This window comes from Macaca nemestrina, chromosome 16 (genome assembly GCF_043159975.1).
Source record: "Macaca nemestrina isolate mMacNem1 chromosome 16, mMacNem.hap1, whole genome shotgun sequence".
Classification (NCBI taxonomy): domain Eukaryota; kingdom Metazoa; phylum Chordata; class Mammalia; order Primates; family Cercopithecidae; genus Macaca; species Macaca nemestrina.
Window position 1 is genome coordinate 105057713 of NC_092140.1, and position 16991 is coordinate 105074703.

At 41.5% G+C, this 16991-nt stretch overlaps 2 protein-coding genes across 9 annotated transcripts in view; one reads left to right on the forward strand and one right to left on the reverse strand.

Moving 5' to 3' along the window:
- Nucleotides 1-7795, forward strand: part of LOC105490297 (intraflagellar transport 88) — a 123444-nt gene extending 115649 nt beyond the window's left edge. For all 6 annotated transcript variants that reach the window (XM_071081676.1, XM_071081680.1, XM_071081679.1 and 3 more), the window contains 2 exons: nucleotides 6905-7015; nucleotides 7255-7795. In XM_071081676.1, the coding sequence (XP_070937777.1) occupies nucleotides 6905-7015; nucleotides 7255-7376 (233 nt within the window). In that variant the 3' untranslated portion in view covers nucleotides 7377-7795. The remainder of the gene's footprint in view (nucleotides 1-6904; nucleotides 7016-7254) is intronic.
- LOC105490300 (EEF1A lysine methyltransferase 1) overlaps nucleotides 1-16991 on the reverse strand; it is a 146983-nt gene that overhangs the window by 55589 nt on the left and 74403 nt on the right. For 2 of the 3 annotated variants that reach the window (XM_071081687.1, XM_071081683.1), the window contains 2 exons: nucleotides 15539-15662; nucleotides 5388-6653 (listed from right to left, as the gene is read on the reverse strand). In XM_071081687.1, the coding sequence (XP_070937788.1) occupies nucleotides 15622-15662 (41 nt within the window). In that variant the 3' untranslated portion in view covers nucleotides 5388-6653; nucleotides 15539-15621. Of the gene's footprint in view, nucleotides 1-5387; nucleotides 6654-15538; nucleotides 15663-16991 lie in introns of those variants that run through there. The other variant, XM_071081684.1, reaches the window with a different exon arrangement.

The following is a 16991-nucleotide window of genomic DNA, read 5'->3' on the forward strand; positions in this document are numbered from 1 at the left end:
CTTTTCATTTTCTCTGTATTTTTTCTATCTTAAGTGTATTACTGCTATAAATTATTTTCATGCTCATAACCATATTCTTTCTAAATGAGTAAAGACTGCCTTTCCTTGGAAACAATTCATTTTTATTTGGAGAGAAATTTTCACCAAAGTTTATGTAGTTAGCCCCTTAACCTTACTTAATTTATTCTATGAATACAGCCTTTTATAAGACTCACTTTCTTGAACTCCTGGCCTCAAATTCTCCTCCTGCCTCAGCCTCCTGAGTAGCTGAGATTACAGGCTCAGGCCACCACACCCGGCTTAAAAGTCACTTTCTTACAAAAAACAAACAAAAAAAAACCCTTCATATTTTAAAACTACATCACTCTAAAATGTTACAAATAGGTCGTCGTCTTCGTATGCATTGCCTTTTAAAGACATTGGTCAGGTCAGGACGTAGAAGGCCACCAAGTAGAAATGTGTTACGATGTTTTTGCAGACTTGCTTAATAAGGCAGGGAGGGGGTCAGGTTGTTCTGGGCCAGCAGAAGGGTGTAAAATACAGGGTGGTGAAGAGAGATTGTGAGTTTCCTTTAAATGCTTAACTGTCATTATTAAGACAGCCACATTTCGTGGGGCGAGCCAAACTGCTGAGCTGGGAATAGCATATGCTTGGAATCTGAATATGAATGAGGCCCAGGTGCCACACTTTACACGGATCCTTTGCTAAACAGGCACTATTTGTCTAACAGGCAAGGCCCAGGCCGGCAGGCAAGAAGGCTGGGTTTTGGTGCTGATCTTGTCACTAACTGTGCACTCTTGAACAAGTCACTTCACTTCACTATCCTAAGCCTGTTTTCTCATCTGAAAAATAAAGGGGTTAGACTTAGCCTTTTAAATGACATTTTTGTGTGTTTCTACTGACTGTAAAATTATTACAGACATCTATGTCTGATGGTAAGATAGTCTAAATATTTAGGAAAACTCCAAGTATAGCTCTCCTAAAAGTGGTATGTTGAATGTTAAAGAAAAGAAGGAGGAGGAGGAAAAAAGAAAATAAAATGAAAAAAACCTTTTAAAATGCATGACCGAGTTGGAAGGAAAGAAGGAAATTCTTTGGAGGCAAAAAGGTCTAGAAAGTTTAAATCCAAAAGAGTAAGAAGTGCAGGAACTGGCATTTGCTTAGCTAATCCCTCATGATTGAGAGCCTCAGATTATAGACACTCATGGGGACCAAGAGATAAGGCCTGGGGCCTCAAAAAGGCCAGAGCAGAGGTCAGATCAAAGAATCCCTGTCACAAAGCTAGGACTTCTCACTGGCAACACTTTCAGTAGGTCGAGTAGAAAAGAGGCCACCCGGGCCGGGCGTGGTGGCTCACGCCTGTAATCCCAGCACTTCGGGAGGCCGAGGCCGGCGGATCACCTGTGGTCAGGAGTTTGAGACCAGCCTGGCTAACATGGTGAAACCCCGTTTCTACTAAAAATACAAAAAAAAAAAAAAAATTAGCCGGGTGTGGTGGCGCATGCCTGTAATCGCAGCTGCTCGAGAGGCTGAGGCAGGAGAATCGCTTGAACTCGGGATGCGGAGGTTGCAGTGAGCCGAGATCACGCCATTGCACTCCAGCTTGGGCAACAAGAGCGAAACTCCGTCTCAAAAAAAAAAAAGAAAGGAAAAGAGGCCACCCTACAGATGATGGATTTTCACCTTGGTTCTAATGTAGAAAACAAGAAGAGCTCTTTTGATAATTCCTAACCGTAAGCCTTCACTCACACAGTTTTGGAGCTGGAGTACATATTATATCTGTGTGTTCTGAAGAACACCAAGCTGAAAACTTGGTTTAAAGTGGACTGGAGTTGGTGAGGCTACAAGATGCCTACAAAAAATAAACTTAAATCCTCCTTGAAGGAATTGACTTTAAGTTTCAAAGAGTAAGAACCTACAGTTAAGTAGGCACGCATGAGGAAATAAGTCACTAAGAGTAAGCAACAACAGAAACTATAGAGTCCAATCGTCAAAGACTACAAATATTGTAATTATCAGATAAAGAACATATTTTAAAAGTGAGACTACAGATGTCTGAACTCTAGGACTGAATAGATTCAGATAAATTTTTTTGGGATTAAAATACTGCTCCCAAAATGGATACTATTTATTGTGGAAGATGAAAACTGCCAGACAAAAATAATTGATAACTAAATTACAGAAATAATTAACAGGAGCCATTTATAGTGGTGCACTCTACTTGTGAGGCTGAAGTGGGAGGATCATGGGACCAAGAGCTGCAGTGTACCGATTGTTCCTGTAAATAGCCACTGCACTCCAGCCTGGGTAACAGCAAGATCCCATCTCCAGAATAAAATAAAATAATAATGATAGGAAGAAGAAGAAACTAAAGTTATCAAAATCACATACCCAGAGATGAATATGTGTAAGTGTGTACCTGTACCCTGCTTTCATCATTTCCCATGATATCATGCACATCTTCCTCTGTCATCAAATATTTTTATGATTTTCTTTTTCTCTTTTTTTTGAGACAGAGTCTCGTTCGATTGCCCAGGCTGGAGTGCAGTGGTGTGATCTTGGCTCATTGCAACCTCCACCTCCCAAGTTCAAGAAATTCTTGTGCCTCAGCCTCCCAAGTAGTTGGGATTACAGGCATGTGCCACGATGCACAGCTAATTTTTATATTTTTAGTAGAGATGGGGTTTCGCCATGTTGGTCAGGCTGGTCTCAAACTCCTGGCCTCAAGTGATCCACCCCCTCAGACTCCCAAAGTGCTGGGATTACAGGCATGAGCCACCATGCCCAGCCAAAATTTTTTTTTATTTTCTTAATAAACATTTTTAAAAGTAGAATTGTTGAATATAAAGGTATGCAAAATTTTAAATCCTTTTTTATGATGGTCAGAAACACTTAAGACTTACCATCTTACCCATTTTTAAGTGTACGATAGAGTATTAGCTACATGCACATTGTTGTGCAACAGAGCTCTAGAAATTTTTCGTCTTGCAAAATTAAAACTCTGTATCCAATGAACAACTTCCCTCTTCACCCTTTCCCCTCTCCTGGCAACCACCATTCTACTTTCTAAGAGTTTGGCTACATTGGATACCTCATGTAAGTGGAATTATGCAGTATTTGTCTGTTTGTGACTGGCTTATTTCTCTTAGCATAATGTCCTCAGAGTTCAACCATGTTGTAGTGTGTGACAGGATTTCCTTGTTTTTGAAGGCTGATAATATTTCACTGTATGTATATGCCACATTTTAAACCTTCATTCATTTATCAATGGACAGTTAGGTTGCTTCCATCTTTTGGCTATTGTGAATAATACTGCAGTGAATATGGATGTGAAGACACTGAAATCCTCTTCTCATTTATTTTGGCTAAATACCCGCAAGCGGGACTTGCTAGATCGTATACTGCCTCTATTTCTTTCTTTCTTTTTTTTTTTTTTTGAGGAACCTCCATTGTTTTTCATAGTGGCTGCACCATTTTACACTTCCTTTGAGGATGCATGAGAGATCCAATTTTTCCGCATTCTTACCAACACTTGTTATTTTCTAGGGTTTTTTGGTATTTGTGTGTGTGTGTTTAATAGTAGTCATCCTAATTGGTGTGAGGCTGTGTCACTGTGGTTTTGGTTTGCAGTTCCCTGATGAATAGTGATGTTGAACATATGCTTTCCATATGCCTGTTGGCCATTTGTATATCTTCTTTGGAGAAATGTCTGTTCAGATCCCAATTTTTAGATTGATTTAGTTTTAATTATTTATGTATTTTGGATATTAAGCCCTTATCAGATATATAGTATGCAAATATTATAGGTTGCCTATTCACCCAGTTGGTTGTTTCCTTTGCTGCACAGGAGTTGTTAAGTTTAACGTAGTACCATTTGCCTATGTTTGCTTTTCTTGTGTGTGCTTTTGATACCATATCTAAAAAATCATTGCCAAATCTACTGTCACGTCAATTTTCCACTATGTTTTCTTCTAGGAGTTTTATAATTTCAGATCTTACATTTAACTACTGAATGCATGCTGAGTTAAATTTTTGCTTATGGTGTGAGGTAAGGGTCTGATGTCATTATTTTGCATAGAAATAGCTGGTTTTCCTAGCACCACTTGTTAAAGAGACTGTTTTTGCCCCAAGGTGTAGCCTTGGTACCTTTGTTAAAGATCATTTGACATTATCACTCCATGAAAGTTAGTTGAAAATGATGAAACCACAGTATTCACAATATTACCCACACTAGTCCTCATAATGAAACTTTCAAAAATTGCATTTATAGTTTTTCAACTGGACAACTGAAATTTTTAAATGAGGTCAGGTTTTATTTATTATTTATTTATTTTAGAGATGGGTTCTCGCTGTATCACCCAGACTGAGTGCAGTGGTGCTGTCATGGCTCATTGCAGCATTGAACACCTGGGCTCAAGTGATCCTCCCACCTCATCCCACAAGCAGCTGGGATAATAGGTGCATGCCACTCTGCCTAGACAACTTTTATTTTTTATATAAGCACTTTATTTTATTTTTATTTATTTATTTATTTATTTATTTATTTATTGAGACAGAATCTCGCTCTGTAGCCCAGGCTGGAGTGCAGTGGCACGATCTCAGCTCACTGCAGCCTCTGCCTCCCAGGCTCAAGTGATTCTTCTCCCTCAGCCTCCCGAGTAGCTGGGATTACAGGTGTATGCCACCATGCCCAACTAATTTTTGTATTTTTAGTAGAGACAGGGTTTTACCATGTTGATCAGGCTGGTCTCGAACTCCTGACTTCATGATCCGTCCACCTTGGCCTCCCAAAGTGCTGGGATTACAGGCATGAACCACCACGCCTGGCCCCAAGTTTTACTTTTTAAAGGTTTGCTTTTTCCACAAAATGTGAATCTTTCAGGCTAGGAATTTGGATTTGGATTTCCGAAGGGTTTGGGGTGCCTGAGGGAGCTATCAGGGTTTTGTTGGTAATTTACATCTATATAAAAAGTGAAATAATGTTGTTGTATTTACTAATGAGGGTGTGTTTCTGACATTCCACAGTATTCCTCAGTGAGCAGTTCTGTGAGGCATTTCCATCTTATCTCTGTAATGGGAACACCTACATTTTTGTGGAGACGTTGGTTGTCATATCTTATGTACCCATGAGTCAAAGAACTGTGTGTGCCTGTGCCCTTCCTTGACTGCCAACCCTAAGGCAAGAAGGCCTGTTTGGACCACTCCCTCCCAACTTTGTTTTACATTTCTCACCCAAACTTTTCTTCTCACATACTCATTCATCTTTTAAAAGATCGCTGTATGGTTATTGTGTATATATTTGGTGGCTTATCTTAAACCTTCTTGGAGACAGGTAGGATATACATTATTCAGGAAAAAAAAGCAAAGTAAAAGAAATATCCCTAGAGCAATGTTTTTCAAACTTTATTGATCTGAGCTCGCTCAGGCAGTTTAAAAGACACCCACATACATTTCTGCATGGAAAAAATTAACTTTTGTTTTAACAAAAAATAGAGAGGGACAGAATAATTTTTTTTTTTTTTTTTTTTTGAGACGGAGTCTCGCTCTGTCACCCAGGCTGGAGTGCAGTGGCCGGATCTCAGCTCACTGCAAGCTCCGCCTCCCGGGTTTACGCCATTGTCCGGCCTCAGCCTCCCGAGTAGCTGGGACTACAGGCGCCCGCCACCTCGCCCGGCTAGTTTTTTGTATTTCTTAATAGAGACGGGGTTTCACCGTGTTAGCCAGGATGGTCTCGATCTCCTGACCTCGTGATCTGCCCGTCTCGGCCTCCCAAAGTGCTGGGATTACAGGCTTGAGCCACCGCGCCCGGCCTAATAATTTAAAATATACTAAAATGTGTAGACATATTCAATACACTGAAGAGTTTTATTTTCCGGTAACATCAGTGGTAAGGGAAATGGTAAAGTTTTGGATAAGAACCTTAGAGAGGACTTACTATTTTGGGTCAGTTGGCCAATCTTAAAATGTGGGGATTTTAAAGACCATCTTGTTCAGATTTATTCCCAGAGACATTATCAGTAAACTAAAATACAAAGTATATTCAAAAAAGAAATGGTCAGTGTGTTTATCAGTGGACTACTCTCATTAAAAGTGAGGCTTACATAATAGAAAAAATATCACTCTAGGAATTATAAGGGGAAGAAAGGAAAACTGTGGGGCTAGAGGAGTAGTTCTTCTAGAAAATACTACAGAAATTTCTGGTTAAAAAGTACTATAACATTTCCTACTTATGTTAGTGTTCAGCTTTATCTGAAAATCCTCAGTGATACATATTACATTTTTTCCTAAGGCAGCCATTGCCTATTTGGGCAATTATAATTCTTTTTTAGGTTTGTCATTATATCAAGCCAAAATCTATGCTGCTATACAGGGGAAGTCTAATCCTCTTGTCTACGAACACGCTTCAAATGTTTGAAGAAAGTGCTTGTGTGGTCTAGGTTCTCCGCCCGCTAGGTTAAGTTTACCTAGCCTCCTCTGCTGTTTTTCATGTGATGTGGTTTTAGGGCCCCTCTCCAGGCACGACAGGAGGTTGATCTGAGCTTGTGACTTCCCATTTGTTCTTTCTTCAGGTGCTTTGTTCTTTGCTAGGTTATACTAGTCAGGGTGATCTCTTACTTTCTCTTTAAGATCTTCCATAAAATTGAAACCTATAACTAAGCACACATTTGAAAGAATACATATACAGATACAGGCTACTCTTAAGTGATGTTTTATCTATATTATAGATTCCCACAAGGTATTTCTTTTAAATTTCAGAAAACAAGAATTACATCCCTAAGAAGCTGGCTTCCAAATGAAACAACCTGCTTGTTTTTTGGCAAATAAGTATGCTTTAAGATGCATAATGTAGTTTTATGTTTTCTCAACATATTAAACAAATGCGTTTTTATTTTTGTGTTTTCAGATAGTGGCCAGAACTATAGTGCCAGTAGTAAAGGTGAACGACTAAGTGCCAGACTCAGAGCTTTACCTGGGACAAATGAACCTTATGAAAGTAGCAGTAACAAAGAAATAGGCAAGTGCTCCCCACCCAGTTCCTCCACACACAGCAGGTCTGAAGAAGACTGGTGAGATGGCCAAAGGTGTCGCTGGGAATTCTTAAGAAATTGATATTTACAGATAAAATGTAAAATGACTTGGGAGACCATTTCTGTTCACTCTGAGTTATTCATTTTGATTATGAGCCTGATTGGTTTCACATTTGTTTTGTTTTGTTTATATAACTCTAACATGATAATATCTTTTGAAACCTAGATGCCTCCTATGTGGACCCGCTTGGCCCTCAAATAGAAAGACCAAAAACTGCAGCCAAAAAAAGGATCGATGAGGACGATTTTGCTGATGAAGAATTAGGAGATGATTTGCTTCCAGAATAATATTCACTTTAATATGTTATTTATTAAAGGAAAGAAATTGCCTTATGAGACCATCCTCATGTTAAACCTTGGATTAAATATCCAACCTGTAATTTTTTTTCACTGTCAAAACTGTAAATAAGTGTATTCTATTTTGTAAGTATGCATTTAAGTTGTTTTTTTCTTTTAAGGACTAAAAACAGGTAAAACTAATACTTTAGGCCAATGACTGACTTAGCTTTTTGAAAACATTGACACACAGGAAGAAATAAATTTATAACACAACCTAGTACATATATGTATATGTAGTCGTAAAAATTTACTCTTCTTATTGCAGTACCTGCTAATATTTGCTATAATTTCATTCAAACAAAGTGCTAGTAGTGAAGTCACTACATTGATTTCATGGCTTGCAACTTGAAAAATGCTGTGTGGACATAGCACAATTTCTATTCATACTTAAATTGCTTGGAGTTTGGAAATTCTTTGGAAGCTTTGCCTCGTGGGGATTAGAAACACTATTAAAACAATTATGTTTTAGAAGCAGTATAAAGGGTAATGGGATTAAATACCAAACCATAACCCTAGTGCTCTTTTCAGAAGTTCCTTTCTACCTCAGCCCGGGGGTGTGCACCAAAAGCACAGAGCAATAACAACTCTAAGATTGCTTTTCTCATTTGTGACTTAGCGGGGTGGGGGCATGACTGCCTGCATTTTTCTTTAGCAATGTGTTTGGCTGGTCTAGAGTCTCCAGAGGAACTATAAGGATGAGGAAGTCAGAAGAAGTGGCTTCTCTCTTAACACTATACCAAAGAGAATGGACCCCTCTATCCTACTTACCATTGTCTCTGCAATGTGCATGCTGGTCTTAGATGCGAGGGAGGAAAACCAAAACTAGACCACATTCCTTGCTCCCAAAGTAGGTTATGCTCTAATGGATGAGACATCCAACAAATACACTAAACATCCAGTATGTGCAGAGAATTAATTAAGATTGGGGGGATACAGTAGTGAAAAAGAACTATACCTTGCCCTCAAGAAGCTTAAATTCTGGTGGGGAAGATGGAAAATATATTTTGTTTGTTTGGGGTTTTTTTTGAGATGGAATCTCACTCTATTGCCCAGGCAGGAGTGCAGTGGCACAATGTCGGCTCACTGCAACCTCCACCTCCTGGTTTCAAGCGATGCTCCTGCCTCAGCCTTCCGAGTTGCTGGGATTACAGGCGTGCACCCCCACGCCTGGTTAACTGTTGTATTTTTAGTCAGACAGGGTTTCACCATGTTGGCCAGGCTGGTCTTGAACTCTTGACCTCGTGATCCACCCACCTTGGCCTCCCAAAGCTGGGATTACAGGTGTGAGCCACCGTGCCCGGCCAGAAAATATGTTTTTAAAGGACTCTAGATATTGTTAATTACAGTTAAGAGAACAAAATGGAGCAATGCAATAGGTAGTGATTATAGAGGAGGGACTCTAAGAGGTGGCCTTGGTATTAACATTAGAATGGTGAGAAGAAAGCAGTGTTCTGAGCACGTGCCGCACACTGAAAAATGAATGATCCGGATGTGTCACAGGGTGATTGAGCTACAGTGACAGTGAGTGAGAGGGTTTGGGATCCAGCAATGTGGGTGGTGTGCTACATAGGAAAGGGAAAGGAGATGAGATCCAAAAGGTAGGCAGGGTTCAGAGCATGTACAGCCTTATAAAGACAGTGTGGATCTTATCCTAGTTACTACAGAACAGCTGCTAGAAGGTTTCATGCAAGGGAGGTGAGTTAAGTGCTTTCATTTAACCTTTAGAAACCAGTCATCACGCTGGTCGCCATGAAGATGAAGTGGGCAAGGGGGATGGAAGGGAAAAGTGGAAACTACTAGCAGTAGCCTGGGTAAGAGATGAAAGCAATTGAGACCAGGTTTTTAGCAATAGGAATTGTGAGAATTGGTCAGATTCAGCATATATTTGGAGGTGGAGCTGAGACTTACTAATGGATTGGATGTGGATTGTGAGGGGAAGAAAGGAAAAGATGATGCCAAAATTTGTGGCTAACGGAGTGGCTAGTGTTGTCTTTTTAGTAAGATAGGAATAGATTTGGGGGGAATAAGTAGATGTGGTTTAGCCATATTAAGTTTGTCTCTTAAGCATTCAATTTGAGGTACAAAGAATGCAGTTAATCTTCAAAATCTGGAGGTCACAGAAGAGGTGAGGGCTACAGGTAGAGATGTGGGATCCACCTATGTACACTTCGTACTTAAAACCATGAAACTGAATGAGATCACTTAGGTCTGAGAGTGAGGACAGAGAAGAAGTATAAGCACTGTGCTCGTGAGTACAGGAGAAAAAGGATGGCTCAGCAGAAGAGACTGAGAAGAGCAACAAGTGATGTAGGAGGTTTCAGGATTCAAACTTCCAGTTCTGAGGAGGATGCAGTAGGTCATGGAAGGCCTCTGAGGCAGCTGGGGAAAAAAACAAATCATTGCAAAAATCATGTGTTCAAAGTCTGTGGAGAGCTGTGGAAGCAATAAAACTAAAAATTAAAGAGCCTTTTTTTTTTTTTTTTTTTGAGACATCTCGCTCTGTCACCCAGGCTGGAGTGCAGTGGTGCCATCTCGGCTCACTGCAACCTCCGCCTCCCGGGTTCAAGAGATTCTCCTGCCTCAGCCTGCCAAGTAGCTGGGACTACAGATGAGCACTATGCCCAGCTAAATTTTGTATTTTTAGTAGAGACAGGTTTTTGCCGTATTGGCCAGGCTGGTCTCAAACTCCTGACCTCAACTGATCCATCCACCTCCTCCCAAAGTGCTGGGATTACAGGTGTGAGCCACTATGCCCGGCCCCCAAAATAGCAGTTATCTTGAGGGTAGACTAAATAGCAAATATCTTGTGGAAAGCCTTTCCCCCTAGCAGGACATCGTCCCCTAAGAACTATGGGAGATTTAAGCCCTGAAGAGCCTCCATCCCAGTTCCCCAGCCTCCAGCATTACCCCAGCTGAAGCAGCACTCCAGCAAATGCCCCATGGGGGAAAGCCAGCCATACATTTGGGGCTTCTCTAAGTCTCCAGTTTGTCATGCTGACCCCAAGTGACCACCGAAAGCTCTGCTAGTTTCTCTAGATGATACCTTTTCCCTGGGAAAAGTGCAGTTCTTAGCCCATGCCTAGAACTGGCGAATGTCTACAGAAAAACAGGCAGGATCAGCAGTTTATTTAGAAATAGCTCTTTTGGGCCAGGCGCGGTGGCTTACACCTGTAGTCCCAGCACTTTGGGAGGCTGAGGTGGGTGGATCACAAGGTCAGGAGGTCAAGACCAGCCTCTGGCCAAGATGGTGAAACCCTGTCTCTACTAAAAATACAAATATCAGCTGGGCATGGTGATGGGCGCCTGTAATCCCAGCTACTTGGGAGGCTGAGGCAGAGAATTGCTTGAACCCAGGAGGCGGAGGTTGCAGTGAGCTGAGACTGTGCTACTGTACTCCAGCCTGGGCAACAGAGCAAGACTCTGTCTTGAAGAAAAAAAAAAAAAAGATACTTGCTATTTTTTGAATCTGCATGGGGGCAGGAGGCTAAAGTCAAAACTTGGAGGGACCAACTTGACTCTTTCCATCTGTCTCAGCTGAGGAGACAAATCCAGGCTCCTAATCAAACGCCTAGAAGGACAAACATGAATCAAGGGTGGACTGACCCTTACAAACTCTGCAGCCCAGGCTGGGTGAGGTGGCTCATGCCTGTAATCCCAGTGCTTTTGGAGGTTGGGGCAAGAGGATTGCTTGAGGCCAGTTCAAGGCCAGCCTGGGTAACATAGTGAGACCCTGTCTCTACAAAAAAATAAAAAAATTAGCCAGGGCATGGTGGCAGGCACCTATAATCCCCACTACTCGAGAGGCTGAGGCAGGAGGATGACTTGAGACCAGGACCTCAAGGTTACAGTAAGCTGTGGTTGTACCACTGCACTCCAGCCTGGGCAACAGAAGGAGACCCTGTAACTCAGTTCAATCCCTGACTGGATTGAAATAATTAGTCCTGAATCCTCTCTGCCTAACAGAGGAAAGAGGACCTTTCTATGGTAACAATATCATTTGCAGGCCGGGCGCGGTGGCTCACGCCTGTAATCCCAGCACTTTGGGAGGCCGAGGCGGGCGGATCACAAGGTCAGGAGATCGAGACCACGGTGAAACCCCGTCTCTACTAAAAATATAAAAAATTAGCCGGGCGCGGTGGCGGGCGCCTGTAGTCCCAGCTACTCAGGAGGCTGAGGCAGGAGAATGGCGTAAACCCAGGAGGCGGAGCTTGCAGTGAGCCGAGATCGCGCCACTGCACTCCAGCCTGGGCGACAGAGCGAGACTCCGTCTCAAAAAAAAAGAAAAAAAAACAAAAAAAAAACAACAATATCATTTGCAGTCTCTATGGTTCTTAAATATACAATGCTTGGCATGTAATAAAAAAAATTACTGTGGCCGGGCGCGGTGGCTCACGCCTGTAATTCCAGCACTTTGGGAGGCCGAGACAGGTGGATCACGAGGTCAGGAGATAGAGACCATCCTGGCTAACACGGTGAAACCCCGCCTCTACTAAAAATACAAAAAATTAGCTGGGTGTGGTGGCGGGCGCCTGTAGTCCCAGCTACTTGGGAGGCTGAGGCAGGAGAATGGTGTGAACCCGGGAGGCGGAGCTTGCAGTGAGCCGAGATCGCACCACTGCACTCCAGCCTGGGCGACAGAGCGAGACTCCGTCTCAAAAAAAAAAAAAATTACTAGAATGCAAGGAGTCAAGAAAATATGACCAGCAATCAAGAGAAAGTGTAAATAGAAGCAGTCCCCTAGATAATCCAGATAATGGATTTAACAAACAGGGACTTGTGACTAGTGTGTTAATAAAATAGATAAAAAGATGGAAAATTTCAACTGAATGTTGGAATCTGTGAAAAAGAGTCAAATAACTTTGAAAGACACTATCTGAAATTAACTTATTTGGATGGATTGAACAACGTACCAGACACAGCAGATGTCAGGATTAGTGAATAGGTCAATAGAAAAACATCCAAACTAAAGCAGACAGACATAAGACTGGAAAAATGAAACAGCTGATAAGAGACACTTGGGACACAGTCAAGAGTTTAAATAATTAGAATGGGAATCCCGGAAGGAGTGGAAGGGAGAATGGGGTAGAAGTAACATTAGAAGAGATAATGTCTACCATTTCCCTAAATTGAAAAAGACATAAAGCCACAGATTTAGGAAGTTCAGTGAGCACCAAGGAGATACAAAGAAGACTGCACTGTAGTTACACTGTGCTCAAACTGCTAAAACCCACAAAGTCCTTAAGATAAGCAGAATTACAAGGACAGAACTTTCAGAGAAACATTAATAAGATTTATGGCTAACTTTTCAATAAAACTAAGGAACCAGAAGACAATAGAATGGTATCTTTAAGGTGCTGAAAAACAAAAAAAATAAAAAGTCTGCCAACCTAGAATTACATTACAGTGAATCTATCCTATAAACTTTAAAGACTTTTCAGGCCGGGCGCAGTGGCCCATGCCTGTAATCTCAGCACTTTGGGAGGCCGAGGAGGGTGGATCGCCTGAAGTTAGGAGTTCGAGACCAGCCTTGCCAACACGGTGAAACCCTGTCTCTACTAAAACATACAAATGTTAGCCAGGCGTGGTGGCAGGCACCTGTAATCCCAACTACTCAGGAGACTGAGGCAGGAGAATCGCTTGAACCTGGGAGGTGGAGGTTGCAGTGAGCTGAGACCGCACCACTGCACTGCAGCCTGGGCAACAGAGCAAGACTCCGTCTTAAAAAAAAAAAAAAAAAAAGACTTTTCAGACAAAATTTGAGAAAATTAATTACCAGAAGACTAGCTTTACAGAAAATGCTTAAAGTCCTACAGGCTAAAGGAAGATGATCCTAGAAAGCAGCATGAAATGACAGAAACAGATCACAAAGTTGAAAAATAATGAAAAGTACCAGAAAGGTATAGGGATATATAAAAGATATATATTGACTATTTAAAACAACAATAATAATGACTTGTGGAATTTTAAGATACGTAGAAATAAAATATTGATAATACTAGTCCAAAGATTGGGACTGGGTATTCAACAAAGTTTCTTGTATCATTCAGACAGTGCTAGACCATAATGAGGAGTGGTTTGCACAATGTACAATTAAAAAGCTAATAGTACAACTAATGAATATGGAAAGAATGATAAAATCAGCCAGGTGCAGTGACTCATGCCTGTAATCCCAGCACTTTGAGAGGCCGAGGCAGAAGGATTGCTTGAAGGCAGGAGTTTGAGACCAGCCTGGGCAACAAAACAAGACACTGTCTCTACAAAAAATTAAAAAATAAGCCAGGCACAGTGGCGAGTGCCTATAGTTCCAGCTATTTGGGAGGCTGAGGTGGGAGGATCACTTGAGCTCAAGAGTTTGAGGCTACAGTGAGCTATGATGGCACCACTGTACTCCAGCCTGAGTGGCAGAGTGTGACACTATCTCTAAAAATAAATAGAGAAATAATAACTAATAGATAAATAAATAAAATTAAAATCGCCACTTTACAACCACCACAATATTAATTAATCCAAGCAAGAATCATCACTGATTGCTAAAGCAAGTGAAGAAAAGTTTGATGAGAATAGCATATTTACATAGCCCCAAAGTTTTCCCCCATGAATTACTTATTAATCATAAGAGGAAGAAAAGAAATTTTATATTGGAGAAACCTGGTGGTACCTCAATCATGACCAAAGTTAACACAGCCAATAATGGGATGAATAAAATCCTTGTGCCTCCTGATGTGAGACACTGAAAAAATACAAGATTACCTAGTCAATATTCCTGCCAGAAAAACTAACCTGAATCGAATCATGAAGCAATACCAAACTGAAGAACATTCGACAAAATAACTGGCCGCTACTTTTCAAAAATGTCAAGGCCATTAAAGACAAAAAAAAGTCTGAGGAACTATTCCAGATTAAGGAAGACTAAAGCAGGCTGGGTGCAGTGACTCATGCCTGTAATCCCAACACTTTGGGAGGCCAAGGCAGGTGGATCGCTTGAGGACAGGAGTTCAAGACCAGTCTGGCCAACATAGTGGGACCCCCCCTGCTCTGATCTCTACTAAAAATACAAAAAATTAGCTGGGCCTGGTGGTGCACGCCTGTAATCCCAGCTTCTTGGGAGGCTGAGGAACAAGAATCAGTTGAACCCAGGAGGCGGAGGTTGCAGTGAACCAAGATTGTGCCACTGCACTCCAGCCTGGGCAACACAGTGAGACTCTGTCAAAAAACAAAAAAGAAGGAAGGAAGGGGGGGGGGGAGGAAGGAAGGAAGGAAGGAAGGAAGGAAGGGAGGAAGGAAGGAAGGAAGGAGAGAGGAAGAGAGAAAAAGAAAGAAAAAAGGAAGGAAGGAAGGAGAGAAGGAAGGAAGGAAGGAAAGAAAGGAAGACAAAGAGGAAGGAAGGAAAAAGGGAGGGAGGGAGGGGAGGGGAAGGAAGAGGAGGGGAGGGGAGGGAAGAGGAGGGGAAAGGAAGGAAGACTAAAGAGACATGTCAACAAAATGTAATGCGTGATCCTTGCTGAGATCCTGGACTGGGGGAATTTTGCTGTAGAGACAGCTGGTGAAATGGGAATAGGAATGTACAGATGCTCCTCAACTCATGAAGGGGCTGCATCCTGATAAACCCATTGTTAAAACATATCACACGTTGAAAACACATTTACTGCTCTGTTATACCAGTCATAAAGATGAAAAATCATAGCTCGAACTATCATTAAATCCAGAGGCTCCTCGACTTACCATAGGGCTATGTCCCAAAAAGCTCATCACAAAGTCGAACAATCATAATCGAACGATCATACGCTGGAGACCATCTATATAAGTATTTGTAAAATGTCTTAATTTTTAGAATTGCACTACGGTTACATAAGCGAATGTCTTTGTTCCTGAGAAATACACACTCAGGTGTTGTGGGACAAAGGGTCCTGATTTCTGCAACTTGGTGGCTCAGTGGTTCAGAAGAAAGCGGTGAAAAAGCAATGTGGAGAAATGTTAACAAGTAGTGGAACTGAGTGAAGGGTATGTGGAGTTCCTTCATACTCTTCTTACAACTTTTCTGTAAGTCTGAAATTATTTCAAAATAAACGTTTTTTTTTTAAGCTAATATAACTGGGCATGGTGGTGTTTACCTGTAGTCCTAGCTGCTCAGGAGGCTGAGGCAGGACGACGGCTTGAGTCCAGGGGCTCGAGGTTACAGTGGGCTATGACAGCACTACTGCACTCCAGCCTTGGTGACAGAGCAAGACTCCACGTCTAAAAATAATAAATAGAAATAAAAAAATTAATGGAGGACAAAATATAATGATAAAAAATACTTGATTAATCCAAAGAAAGGCAGGTAAAGGAGAAATAAAGGAATAAAGAGCAGATGAACAGAGAGAAAACAAGCAGCAAAATAGGACTTAAACCTATTTATAGTAGTAATTACATTACACTAATAATTATAAAAATGCAAACTCAATTATATTAATAATTAGTAAATGCTAGTTATGTTAATACAGCAAATGTAAACAGAATATTCCAATTAAGTGACAAAGATTATCAGACTATTAAAAAACAAGACTCAACTATATGTTACTTACAAGAGACACATTTTAAATGCAGTCCTGCACCACATAACATGATTTCAGTCAACAACAGACCACATAGATGATGGTGGTCCCATACAATTACAATACCCAATTTTTACTGTACCTTTTCTATGTTTACATACACAAATACTTACTATTGTGTTATAATTGCCTACAGTATGCAGTACAGTAACATGTTGTACAAGTTTGTAGCCTAGATGTGTTGTAGCCTTAACTACACCTCAGAGAGCCCGGTTGTATAGTAGGCTATACTCAGTGTAAATACAATCTAGGGTGTTCACACAGCAACGAAATCACCTTACATTTCTCAGAATGCATCCCTGTTGATAAGTGACATGTGACTGTCTAAAGGCACAGATAGGTTGAAAAAAAAGAAAAAGAATGCCCATCAAGGCCAGGCGCGGTGGCTCACGCCTGTAATACCAGCACTTTGGGAGGCCAAGGCCGGCAGATCGCCTGAGGTCAAGAGTTCGAGACCAGCCTGGCCAAGATGGAGAAACCCTCCCCGTCTCTACTGAAAATTCCAAAATTAGCCCAGCGTGGTGGCGCTTGTCTGTCTTCCAAGTTACTCGAGAGGCTGAGGCAGGAGAATAGCTTTAACCCGGGAGGTGGAGGTTGCAGTGAGCCGAGATCACACCACTGCACTCCAGCCCAGGCAATAAGAGGGAAACTTCATCTCAAAAATACAATAAAATAAAAATTCAGAATCTTAGCTGTAAAGGGGAGTCAAGTGGGACCTGGGGTCAAGAAAGGGTTTATCAAATGCATCAGGAAGGAAGGTGGGAGACATCAGACTGGGTGGGAGTAAGTTAGCGCATTTGCTGGTTGAAAGAAATGTAAAAGCTCTCATCTGTGTCTGTGGAAGGTGTGAGGAAGGAATTGGGCAGCGGAGACTCGAGGAGAGAGAATATGTAGATTAGTGATACAGGAAAAGACCATAATTGCAGAGATGTAATAGGATACTTATGTTGAAAGTTAATCTGAGATTTGG